At 48.8% G+C, this 12721-nt stretch overlaps 1 protein-coding gene across 13 annotated transcripts in view; it reads left to right on the forward strand.

Moving 5' to 3' along the window:
• Positions 1–12721, forward strand: part of Eml1 (EMAP like 1) — a 153754-nt gene that overhangs the window by 127128 nt on the left and 13905 nt on the right. For all 13 annotated transcript variants that reach the window (XM_060388155.1, XM_060388153.1, XM_060388156.1 and 10 more), the window contains 8 exons: positions 1271–1420; positions 2251–2320; positions 3892–4002; positions 4871–4966; positions 6244–6378; positions 6900–6999; positions 8138–8292; positions 12447–12572. In XM_060388155.1, coding sequence (XP_060244138.1) covers positions 1271–1420; positions 2251–2320; positions 3892–4002; positions 4871–4966; positions 6244–6378; positions 6900–6999; positions 8138–8292; positions 12447–12572 — 943 coding nt within the window. The remainder of the gene's footprint in view (positions 1–1270; positions 1421–2250; positions 2321–3891; positions 4003–4870; positions 4967–6243; positions 6379–6899; positions 7000–8137; positions 8293–12446; positions 12573–12721) is intronic.

The following is a 12721-nucleotide window of genomic DNA, read 5'->3' on the forward strand; positions in this document are numbered from 1 at the left end:
TATATATATATATATATATATTCATATTCTTGCTGACCACTCACAACCTTATTTCCAGCTTGTAGGTATATATATATATATATATATATATATATATATATATATATAATTTTTTTTTTGCACTGAAGTTTAAGTGATGCTTTGCTTTCAGAAATACACATGTTAAAATTTTAACACTGGGTCAATGAGATGGCTCAGTGGCTAAAGTTCCTTGCTACCAAGACTAAAGACCTGAGTTCAATCCCCTAGACCCACTTGGTAGAAGGAGAGAACCAGCTCTTGCAAGTTTATCCTCTGACCTACACACACACACACACACACACTATAGCACCCACGCACGGGTGCTCGTGCGTGCACACAGAACGAATAAAATGTAACAAATTAAAATAAAATGCAGATAAGCGAGGCGGTGGTGGCACACACCTTTAAATCCCAGCACTGGGGAGTCAGAGGCTGACAGACCTCTGTGAGCTTGAGGTCAGCGTGGTCTACAGATCGAGTTCCAGGACAGCCAGAGTTACACAAAGAAACCCTGTCTCAACCACCCCACCTCCAAAAAACCCCTCCCCAAACCCACTGATAATTAACTCTAAAATGCTGGGGCAAGGTTACTTAATTCCTCAATTTGGGTGTCATTTGTATTCTTTGTAAGTACTTGTTTCGTTTTAAGTGATCTTTAATAAGAAAACAATATTTAGCTCTTAGAGTACAGATGGTAAGAGCAGACGCATGACTGACTCGATAGCTTCTGAAAACCAAACAAGTCTTCACGCCGTGAACAAGCAATAACATGTTCACGCGGACATGACATGGTGCGTAGCCAGACATACCCGTCATCCCAGAGCAAGGAGGCTGAGGCAGGAAGATCTGAGTTGAAGCTAGCCTGGGCTACACTGATCCCCTGTCTCAAGCATAGTGGCAGAGCACCTGCCAAGCATACAGAAGGCCCTGGGTTCGGTCCCCAATACAGCAAGATGATGCATTCATATTCTTGCTGACCACTCACAGCCTTATTTCCAGCTTCAGGTCTATTAGGCACGGAGTGTGTCATTTTGTTCGGCTCGAGGCAGGGTCTCATCACACAGGATGGCCCCCCTCGCCTGGACTCGCAGCCATCCGTTTGGGATTAAAATCGAGCACCACTACACCCCGCCTGGGTTTTCAGTTCAGTGTAGTTTAGGCTGGTAGGAATAGTGGCACGGTGTTTTTATGCCCGTTGAATAAGGCAGTGTCTTAAAGACAAACGGTTCTCGTCTTGACGAACGCTAAGCTACGGGTACCGGGGTCGGGACTGTCGCAATAACCTGTACCTGCTGCCGACCGGGGAGACCGTGTACTTCATCGCATCGGTCGTGGTGCTTTACAACGTGGAGGAGCAGCTGCAGAGGCACTACGCCGGCCACAGCGATGACGTCAAGTGGTGAGTCCTCACAGACAGGGTGTCAGGATGCCAGGATCCAGCCTCAGGCGGAAGAGTTCCTCAGCAGAGCACGGGAGTGGGTGGTGCTGGGCTCCGAAGCTTTCTTTTTTTTTTTTTTTAAGATTTATTTATTTATTTATGTAGACTGTGTTCTGCCTGTATGTACACCTGCAGGCCAGAAGAGGGCACCAGATCTCATTATAGATGGTTGTGAGCCACCATGTGGTCTCTGGGAATTGGACTCAAGACCTTTGGAAGAACAGCCAGTGCTCCTAACCTCTGAGCCATCTCTCCAGCCCCATCAGGAAGTTTTTTAGCACACCGAATGTTAAAGGCTTCAAATTGGGTCTTTAACTTTATAAGCATGCTCTGTGGTGTGCTTATGGCTGAGTCTGCCGTGCCTACAGTTCATTTATAGTTTAGTGACTGAATGGACAGGTGGTTTGTAGTCATCCTGGATCCCTGGCTAGTGATACAAATCTCACTGATGGAATATAAGGCTTTTTATTTTTCTAATTAACACACCCAAAAATGACGTGTAGGAAAGGGTGTCAACTAAATCGGTTGTTCTGAAAATGAAATGGTATTTTACCAACAAAGGATGCGTTTCCTTATGTCTGGAAGTTCCTGAGATGAAATGGGGATTCTGATAAATGAAACAGCTCTTGTTGGCTAAAGTAGCTGGGCTGTGTGGGAAACTTGGGGCAAGTCTGTAAAAAGCTAGGCGGTATGGATTTCTTCTGTTTAGACTTCTGGAGGATTGTAGTTGATCAAGGGCAAGTAAGGCTCACCTCTGCGGTGGAGGTGTCTGATAAATATCCTCCTTTCAGCCTAGCGGTCCATCCTGACAGGATCACCATAGCAACAGGACAAGTCGCAGGCACATCTAAGGATGGAAAGGTGAGGTTTGTTTATTGTCTTCCTGGTTTTGGTAAGAAATTGGCCACAGCCTCCTGAAAGCACTTTCAATGATGGCTCTTCCTGGTCAGTGCGGTTGCAGCATCTAGAAACTTCGTCCTCCCCAGGAGGTCTCACTACAAACTGGATGTGCCATCGTGACCTTAAGCCCCACCCCCGCCCCCAGCTCCTCCTAATTTCAGCAAATTTTTAAATAGCATTATCGCTGGCATAATCCCAGCATTTAGGAGCCAGAGCTGTGGGAGTTCAAGACCAGCCTGGGCCACATAGCAAGACACTGACTTTAAAAATAACAAATAGCAGTAACAACACATTTGAAACTGCAATGTCTTGCCAAAGAATCAAATAGTTCTTGAAATTATTCTCTCCATACATGATCAGCATGAAAATATAGCACTAGAACAAGCAGAGTTAAAATCACAAGGTACCCATATGTTATGGGAAATCCTTGACTGTGCGTGCCCACCAGCGGGTTGCGGGGCATGCCTGGGCTGATCACAGAGGCTGCTGGGAGCTTCAGAAAAGCTCTGCAAGTGCTTCAGCAAGACTTCAGCCTGGAGTATAAGGGAGGAGGAGAGGGAGCTAGTGGAGCCTAACAAATAGGACACTTCCATATTTGATTGGCTTGTCTTATCAAAACTCTTACAGCTTCTTAAACCCTTGTTTGTACAGCTTTGTCCTTGTGTAGAATATTGTATGAGACTAATCAGGACAGGGATGTTCATTTTTACCAACATATATCTACCCAGAAAACACAAACACTGTCTTCTCTGAGAAGATGCCTTTCATGATACAAAATTTTAATCATTAGTTTTTTGCTGTTTTCCATTAACATTCTACACCTGCAGAGAGTGAAATGACAGAAGCCAGGCTCCTGTTGTGTAAACTCACATAAACGGAACAGTTGTTCACATTATTTAAAAGAAAGGAAAAAAAAAGGAAGAAAGAAGCATTAAAGAGCTCTTTGACATTAGAAACAAACTGTTCCGCCCTCTAGTGGCAGGAAAGCATATCTGCATTCTGGCGTTGGACTTCGAATCCTTACTACAGAGGCAGAGAGACAGTTAAGGGGAGCTGATTTTTGACCCATGCAGAAACCCAGAGAGGCCACATGATCATGCCTGGTGCCTGGCTACTTGGAGACAAGACTGAACTAGGACAAGGTTCACCTGCCACCTGCCTCTGTGCTGGGCACAACGCCCACACCCTTTCACCATGATGAATCTGCTGATTGCGCTATGATGCTCTCGTTGGTGAAATGTCACTTCTAAATAAACAAGAGGAATGTCAGTTCCTCTGGTGTGGCTGTTGGAGAGTGGCTAGTCAAAGTTTAAAAGTTAGTCGCCTTCTCCTAAAGCCTCAGTTGCTCCAGGGGCCCAGGGTCTCCTTAATTGGGAATAGTTTAGTTACACCCAGGGGTGGACTCCTCAAATTTGGAAAAAGACCTCTTGATTGGCAAAGCTGAAGTCACTGTCAAAATAATTCGACAGTTCCAAGGTAAAGGGAAGTGACTGGCTGGCAATCACCATGACGGCCATGTTCTTTTCAAACAGCAACTGCCGCCCCACGTGCGCATCTGGGACTCCGTGACGCTGAACACGCTGCACGTCATCGGAATAGGCTTTTTCGACCGGGCTGTCACCTGCATCGCATTCTCAAAATCTGTAAGTGTGAGGATGGACAGGGACACACTTCCAGACAAGCATTTCTAGCCCCACGGCGTCCAGCCTTTCTCTAGGCATGCTGGTCCAACAGACCCATACTGACGCCACTTCATTTGGGAGACCTAAGTTCATGCTTGCTCGTCCACGTGCATGTTCACATTAAGCACGCCTGCTTGCTTACTCCCATAGTGCTTTGCTCTGCATATAGTCCTACAGGAGCCATGTGCCCGGCCAGAAAAGCCAGCCGCAAAAACAAGGGGTGAATGGTCTTTATCTCAGCCGTAATGGGCAGGTTATGTGTGTTGGGGGTGGCATGTGTGAGCAGCTGTGCACGATGGGGGTGGGCATGCAGACGTGGGCATGCAGAGACACCTCACCTGTTGTCCCTCACCTTGTTTTTGAGGGTGTCTCTCACCGAGGCCCGGGGCTGTCTGCTTAAGCCAGGGTAGTTGGCCGGAAAGCTCTAAGGATCCGCCTGCCTCAGCTTCCCCAGTGTTGCCACACCACCAGAACCCAGCTGTGGGTGCTGGGGATCAAGCTCGGGTCCTCACACTCGAGCGCCAGGCTCCTTGCCAACTGAGCTCTTCACCGAGCCTTGTAATGAGCCCGCCTTACCAAAAAGTAAAATAATTGCCAGGCGCACATGCCTTTAACCCCAACACTGGGGAGGCAGAGGCAGGCGGATCTCTGTGAATTCAAGGCCAGCCTGGTCTACAGAGCTAGTTCTAGGACATCGAGGGCTACACAGAGAAACCCTGCTTGGAAAAAAAAATAAAAACAAGAGTAAGGTCGATGACCATGTTGAATCCTGTTTGTCCCACTTTACTTTAACACTCAGGCTTCTCATGACTCGCTTTTGTCTTGGCAGAACGGAGGAAGCCACCTCTGTGCTGTGGACGACTCCAACGATCACGTGCTGTCTGTGTGGGACTGGCAGAAAGAAGAGAGACTGGCTGATGTGAAGGTATGGCCCAAGCCGTTCACAGGGGCTATGCCTTGGCCCTCAGCCCTGTCCCAGCAGGCTGGAGGCCCACCGTCCCCACCCTGGGAACAAGCCTTCCCTTCACATTTCTTCCTTCCCTCATGAGTCCCCTGCCTAAGACCAGCTATGGCATTTCCTGTCTCCCAGGGTCCACGGAATTTTTTTTCTTCCTTATTTTCTAGTGACAACCCTTATTTTAATTCCTTCAGTCACGTGTTTGCTCATTTTCGTTCACTCGGCAAACCCGGGTGGCCACTGTGTGCTGGGCTGCCACCCGTGACGGAGTGCTGGGTACCTGCCAGTCTCGGCGGCTGTGGTGCAGGTGGCTGCCAGCACTGGGGTCACGAGTCTGCCTCGGATCACCTTTGCTTAGAATGTTGAACTGGCACTCCTGTAGCTCCCCTGCGGTTTCGTTCTGCCGAGGCCACCCCTGGATTTCTATTTTTACAGAACCCTCTTCTCATTCCCCCTCTTGGCCTTGGTTAACCTGACTTATCCATGCCTAGAGAAGCCATCAGTCAGCCTTAGGCTTGCTCAGACAGCCTTGCCACCTGTGGGTTGCCCTCAGGCAGCCGGAGCTACCGAGCTCTCTGTCCAGCGTCTGCGATGTAGACCTGTGTTCTAATCAGATGTTTCCTGGCCCAGCATTCCCTGTCTTCTGATGCTGCCCGAGGGGATGGTATGGTGTTCGCCCTGTGTGCCAGGTTAGAAGCAGCCGGAGACAAAGGACCAGCCAGGATTGAGAACACAGAACTGAATCAGCACACAGAAGCAAGAGTCAGGGCCAGGCATGACAAACCGGGCCATCAGGCCTGGAAGCGCTGAAGTGGCCAGTCTTATGCCACTTCATGAGACCCCGAATGAGCCCTGAGCCTCAGGCAGCGTTCCAGAAACAAGAGAACCCCTGGGGACTGAGGGCGCTGCAGTGAGGCAGGATAGGGCAGTTGGAGGGCATGCAGAGTCCTGGGTCTGTCCTAGGGATCCCGGTCACTGGGAAGGGGGTAGGCGGTGAGATACCGCCCGAGGAGTGATCCCACTGCTCAGCCAGTCTCCGAGCCGTCTGCTCTGTGCTGCCTGACATCCAGCTTTCAGCCATAGGGGGATAAAGGGGAAAACAGTCAGCAGCCGGAATAACAGTGCAAGATGAAGTCAGTGGGGCTTGAGAGGCCCAGCGCCCTGCTTGAGCAGCTTTGGTAAGCCTTGGAAGAGTCCTGTGGCATTTGATTCTCTGTTTGGTTTTGTTTCTCGTTTTCTTAAAGTGTTCGAATGAAGCGGTTTTCGCCGCGGATTTCCACCCCACAGACACCAATATCATCGTCACCTGCGGGAAGTCACACCTCTACTTTTGGACCCTCGAAGGAAATTCCCTCAACAAGAAGCAAGGGTTGTTTGAGGTAAACTGCGCCTTTTGTTCCGTCTTCCAGTGTGGCACCTGTGAGGGGCTGGGTTTTAAGAGAGCGTGGAGACAGCTGAGGCTTAGCATTTGTTTTAGTGACAAGCATGAAGGTGTAGAAAAACTGGTGCTCCCTCGGAGTACCCCATGCAGTTGGGAAACGCCCTGTGTCTTGAGGCTCTCCCTGGTAATAAAATGAAAAGGGAGGTCAGAGCCCCCTGGTAGGGCACCTGGCTGCTAGGGAGTGGCACCCTGGAGTCTCGAAGGCTGGCGGAGACTCAGTGTGCCCTGTCCATCATTCTGAAAGCCTGACAGCATGCTCCATCCCTCGCGCCCCCTTACCACCACCCTGCTTGAACTGTCTGCAGCCAACAGAAATCTCAGCGGCTAACCAGGAGGCACAAGTTTCCTGCCAGCACATAAAACAGAAGGGCCCCAAAGGTGACTGCAGAGGCGGACACCGCTCCTCTGGGGTTCTGTGGGGTCTTCGGTAAACAAATACTCACTTGCTGCGTTCCACAGAAACAAGAGAAGCCAAAGTTTGTCCTTTGCGTGACGTTTTCTGAAAACGGTGACACCATTACCGGAGACTCAAGCGGCAACATCTTGGTGTGGGGAAAAGGTAACAAGCAATTGCCCTAGAGCCGTTTGATGCTTTTTGGTAATGTAACTAAGGCGCTGGAGGTGATGTTTATAGAAATGAGCTGATGGTGTCATGTACAGGATGACCACTAAGTTGCCCGTTACACAGGTGTGTTTGTGTGTGTGCTTTTAATGAAACCATCAAGCTAGGATGGAAGGAAACTGGGGAATGTTAAGAGTCGTTGACTTTGCAGATACCATTTGTAAAAGGCTCTTTAAGGCCAGGATACCATGATGGAGCTAGTCACTTTGCTAAGAGAGCAATTAGCAAATTATTGTTGTTATTATCATCATCATCATCATTATTATTGGTTTTTCAAAAGACAGCCTTGGCTGTCCTGGTCTCACTTTGTAGACCAGGCTGGTTTTGAACTCAGCTCGATCTGCCTGCCCCTGCCTCCCTGAATGCTGGGATTACAGGCCTGCGCCACCACACCCAGCTTGCAATTAGTGGATTATAATGCAGAAGTTATTAATGGCTATACAGCTGTGACGTATGTGGGTAGATTTTCTGATCCACATAGCGTGTGACAGATATTGCTGGAGTGCTACAAGTACTGATCCCTTCGAGACCCATGTTTACAGGGCAGATCTGAACCCCCTACAGTTAGAGAAGGGAGAATGTCACTCAGAGGCGAGGAGTCAGTTGAGTCATGAGAATTCATGGTTGGGCCTGAGAATGGAGGGGGACACAGACTCCCCACTGTAACTTCAGAACAACAAGGTGACTTCTGTTCCCTTCTGTTCTTGATACCTGCTGCAGCGGTGCTCACAGCTCCTTAGGAGAGCCTTGCAGGGTAGGCAGTAAGCCCACTCCACAGAGCGGGTTGCTGACACAGCCCGCTCGAGAGAAGGCAGAGAGCACACGAGGAGGAGTCCATGTTCTTAGCCACACAGCTCCCATGACACGGTGCTCTTCTCTGTTACAGGTCGACCCGGTTCATGCATGCTGGGACAGACTGAGAATGTCAAAGATCTGAGTCCTTGCTAGCAATGTTCTATAATGTGATAACTCAACGTAACACCTTTAAAACAAACCGAGACGGGGCCCGGTGATGGTCCGAGGCCTAGCCTTTTGATTCTGTCCCTGTTAACGGTGCTTTTCCTGGCGTGTTTAGGTACAAATCGGATAAGCTACGCAGTCCAAGGGGCCCACGAGGGTGGCATTTTTGCACTCTGTATGTTGAGAGATGGCACGTTGGTGTCAGGAGGAGGGAAGGACCGGAGGCTCATTTCCTGGAACGGAAACTATCAAAAACTTCACAAAACAGAGGTAAACCACCACGAGGGGCCTGCGCCTGTTTCTGTGATGTCTGCTTACTGTTTGGATTAGCTCAGAGTTTTGAAAAAAAGATTGATAAATTTTTATGGGAGACAGCAATCTCAATTAGCATACAGTGTGTACACAAGTAAAATAAAGCAGGATTTGAGGCCACCCAGCTCTTCCTGTTTGGAGCGTTGTTTTAGGAGAAGCAGTCTTCATTTTCCACAGCTCCCTCACGAACACTTGGACATAGATAAGCCTACACACTTGGACCACTAGATAAGCCTCTCTCCTTTCTCCTGTGCTCAGCACACTGCTTGCGTATAGCTCACTGTGAACCGTGTGTTGGTCCCCTGCTTTAGTCACACCTCTCAGCCGAGGGCTTGCATGCCTTCTGACACATCCAGTCCTCCAAGGTTCATTTCTCCACCTACGACCTGGAGAGCAGCTCGCCTTCCCACGGGAGGCAGAGATGCCGGGCACCCGGCAGCCTCCCTGAGTTTTCTCCCCGTGGCTTCCAGTTACCATGAGGCAGGTTGTGGTTACTGGTTACTACGAGGCAGGTTGTGACGTCAGCATCAGTGTGAGGGGCAGCGCTCCATCCCTAGCATGCGACGCACGTTCAGGATCCCTCCAGCTTCCGAGCCGCACATTGCGTGTGTGTGGCACTGTTCGGGGCAGTATGGAGTTGTCGTTGTCATGGTTTCTTACCAGAGAAAAGCTTTCCTCTGAGCCTTTTGGCATGAGCAGGCCCATCCCTTTCCATGATGATTTGGTATTACGTCTTTATTTATGTATTTTATATGTTAGAGTGTGTGTGTGATGTGTGTCATATGCACATGTGTGTGTGCATGCACTCATGAGCCCTCATGCACATACTTGTGGAGACCAGAAGAGGATGTCAGGTGTCTGCTCTAACACTCTTTACCTGAGTTCCTTGAGACAGGGCTGCTCAGTGAGCATGGAGCCAGGCTGGGAGCTAGCAAGTCCCACCCTCGCCCCTGCTGGCACCATAGGTGTGTACAGAGATCTGCACTCAGGCCCTAGTGTTTGTGTGGTGTGTCCTCTTACCCAGGGAGCATCTCCCCAGCCACCCATGAGGACTTTAATCTTGGTAAATATATATATATATATATATATATGCTCTTATTATAGTATAAATACATATATATTTATCATACACACACACACACACACACACACACACACAGTCCAGGATGACCTTAAGCTCATTGCATAGCCCAGGCTAGCCTCAAACTCACAGTGATATTCTTGCTTCAGCCTTCTGATTTCTGGGTGCCTATGTCAAAAGATCATGGGTAAATTTCAAAGGTGTGCAGTTTTTGTTTTCCACGTCTGTCTCATTAAGACTCAGCACCCCAGAGGCAGAGGCAAAGGCAGGAGGTGAGTATGAGGCCAACCTGATCTACATAGAGAGTTGTAGGACAGCCAGGACTATATAGAGAGAAGACCCTGTCTCAACACACACACACACACACACACACACACACACAAAGCAAAACAAAAAGAAGAGAAAGGAGGAAGAAGAGGAATGAATAGCGGCTGGACAGATGTCTCAGAGATTAAGAGCACCTGTGGCCCCTGCAGAGGACCCAGGTTACGTTCCCAGCACCCTGCACTGTGGCTCAAACCATGTAGCCCCAGCTGGAGAGAATCTGACGTCCTCTCCTGGTGTTCATAGGCATACATGCGATGTACATACACACATACATATAGACAAACATCCATATATATATATATATATATATATATATATATAATAAAATAAATAAATCTTTGAATGAAAAGAAGCAAAGACAATATGGACAGTTATTCTGCGAGGTTCATGTGAGAGAAAGCATTTTATAAGTAACAAGTGAGGTGAGAGTGTATTGTCAGCTGGGAAATTACCATGATGTTGTAATATGCTCTATTAGATGAGGGGAGAAGAGCTATACATATTGATAGTACTGACTGATTTGGAGATTTGCAAAGATCTAAGAACACATCATTGGACGAACCTGCTCAGCTTATCACTGGATAGAGCATTTGGAAGCCCTGGGGAAGTTATCTAGTTTAATCTCTGTTCCTTAATTGAGCAGAACTTTGGGTCCCAGCATCAGACGTAGACCTGTGGGGGTGGGGCACCCACATCGCTCTGAGAAGCTCTGCGTTTGTCTGTCTCACTGAACTGTGGGGTGTGGTCCCTTCCTTAGCATTACTCTGCGTTCATCATTAAGCTTGATGATGAAACTGTGCTGGAAAATCACCAGCAGCAGGAGGGGGCTGGAGAGATGGCTCAGCGGTTGAGAGCGCTGTCTGCTCTTCCAGAGGTCCCGAGTTCAGTTCCTGGCAACCACATAGTGCCTCCAGAGTGCTGGGGTTAAAGGTGTGCACCACCACTACCCAGCTAGGATCCTGTTTGTGAAAACCAGTTCTACACAGACATCACCACGTGTCCAAATTAGACACAGCTTTCCTAAGTCCCAGCTTTCCTAAGTCTTTGTTTCCAGTTTTTTGTGATGGGTAAATTCTTGGATTTTTGGCTTGATTTGGGTGTTTTGTTTTGGGGGGTGTTGTTTGTTTGCTGTTGCTTTTGCTGTTGTGGTTGCTGTTGTTGCTCCTGCTTTCTTTTCCCTTTGATCCTCAATGTGAACAGGCAGCCCCCTTTCTCCTGGCATCTTAAGATCTTGATCACACGTGTGCCATTCCACACCACTGGCATCTCAGAGGAGAGTAAAGCCAGGAGGGGGCCAGGACATGACGCATGCTGAGTTAAGTTCAGTAACAACAGTTCTGAACAACTATGACGGTTTTGTAATAAGATTAGATCAGCGTTTGGGGGAATGTGCTGTGCACCACAGTCCTGGGCATTCGTATGTTACGCTGTAAGGAAAGTACCGGACCCTCTTCTGAAATCTTGGATGATCTCACTCACCTTCAGCAGCTCTGCCACACAGAATGTCATTTCTTTTTTTCTTTATAACTTTTCTTTTTTATAAGAGAGTTTGAGCTTTGAATGTGTGTGTGTGTATGTTTACGTGTGTGAGTGCACAATCACACCTGTGCATGCATGAGGAAGCCAGATGTCGACTTTTGGTGCCATTCCTCAGGAGCCACCACTTTATTCTTTGAGGCAGCATCTCACTGAGCTGTGGGGCTTGCTGACAGCGAGCCCCCGGCATCTGTCCACCTCCACCCTCCCAATGCTCCCAGTGCAGCAGGCTCTTTTCTTTCTTTCTTTTTTGTTCTTTGGTTTGGTTTGGTTTTTTGAGACAGGGTTTCCCTGTGTAGCCCTGTCCTGGAACTCAGTCTGTAGACCAAGCTGGCCTTGAACTCAAAGATCTGCCTGCCTCTCCCAAGTGCTGGAATTAAAGGTGTGCACCATCACCACCTGGCCACATCTGGCATTTTTCCTGGGTTCCAGAGACCAAACTCTGGCCCTCAAGCTTGCCTAGCAAGCACTTAGCAGCTCTTATCAACTGCCGAGGCAGAATGAGAAGTGTAAGTGTTCCCCAAACCTCCTTCATGGTGCTTGTTGATAAGCACGGGGTGCGTGGGGTCGGGAGGCTCTCGGAACGTGCCTGGCAAGAAGAGTTCACTCTGCTAAAGTGAAGTGTGTTCTTCACTATAGAAAGAAGGCTGGGGCCGCTGGGCCAGGGCCTGTCACGAGGCCTCCAGGCCTAGCATGGTGAGACGCGTCTCCCCGACCCCCGCGACCACAGTCTCTACCTGTAGTGCGTGTGTTGGCAGAGACTCAAGAAAAGGCAATGACTGAGCTGGTGTGGTGGCACGTGCCTGGATGCCCAGTGCTTAGGAAGCTGAGGTGGGAGCACTAGGAGTTTGAGGCTAGCCTGGGTTACAGAGTGAGAGTCTATGTTAAAAAAAAAAAAAAAAAAAAAAAAGAACGGTGATAAAGCTTGGGAGACAGAGCTCTCAGTCTGCTAATCTGCATAGTAAGTTCAGGGCCAGCCTGATCTATATAGTGATTCTCTCTCTCTTTCTCTCTCTTTCTTTCTCTCTGTCTGTATGTCTCTCTCTGTGTCTGTCTCTGTCTCTCTCTCCCTCTCCTCTCTTACTACTCTCTCTCTCTCTCAAAAAAAAAAGCCAAATTGAATGAAATCTTAAATCTTTATTTTCTTCGTGTGACTCTTTCCCAACAGATTCCTGAGCAGTTTGGCCCAATACGGACAGTGGCGGAGGGGAAGGGCACTGCCATCTTAATAGGTACAACTAGAAACTTCGTCCTGCAGGGCACCTTGTCGGGGGAGTTCGCACCCATCACTCAGGTATCGTCAGCGTGGCGAGTGCCATGCTCTTGCATTTCGCCCTTAATGCAGAGGCACTGGAAGGTGGGGGGGGAGGGGGAAGCTCGCCCCTGAGTTTCCCAGTGAGGTGGCCTTCCACCTCAGAGTTGTGTTTGGGGTCATGACTAAGC

This window comes from Meriones unguiculatus, chromosome 7 (genome assembly GCF_030254825.1).
Source record: "Meriones unguiculatus strain TT.TT164.6M chromosome 7, Bangor_MerUng_6.1, whole genome shotgun sequence".
Classification (NCBI taxonomy): Eukaryota; Metazoa; Chordata; class Mammalia; order Rodentia; family Muridae; genus Meriones; species Meriones unguiculatus.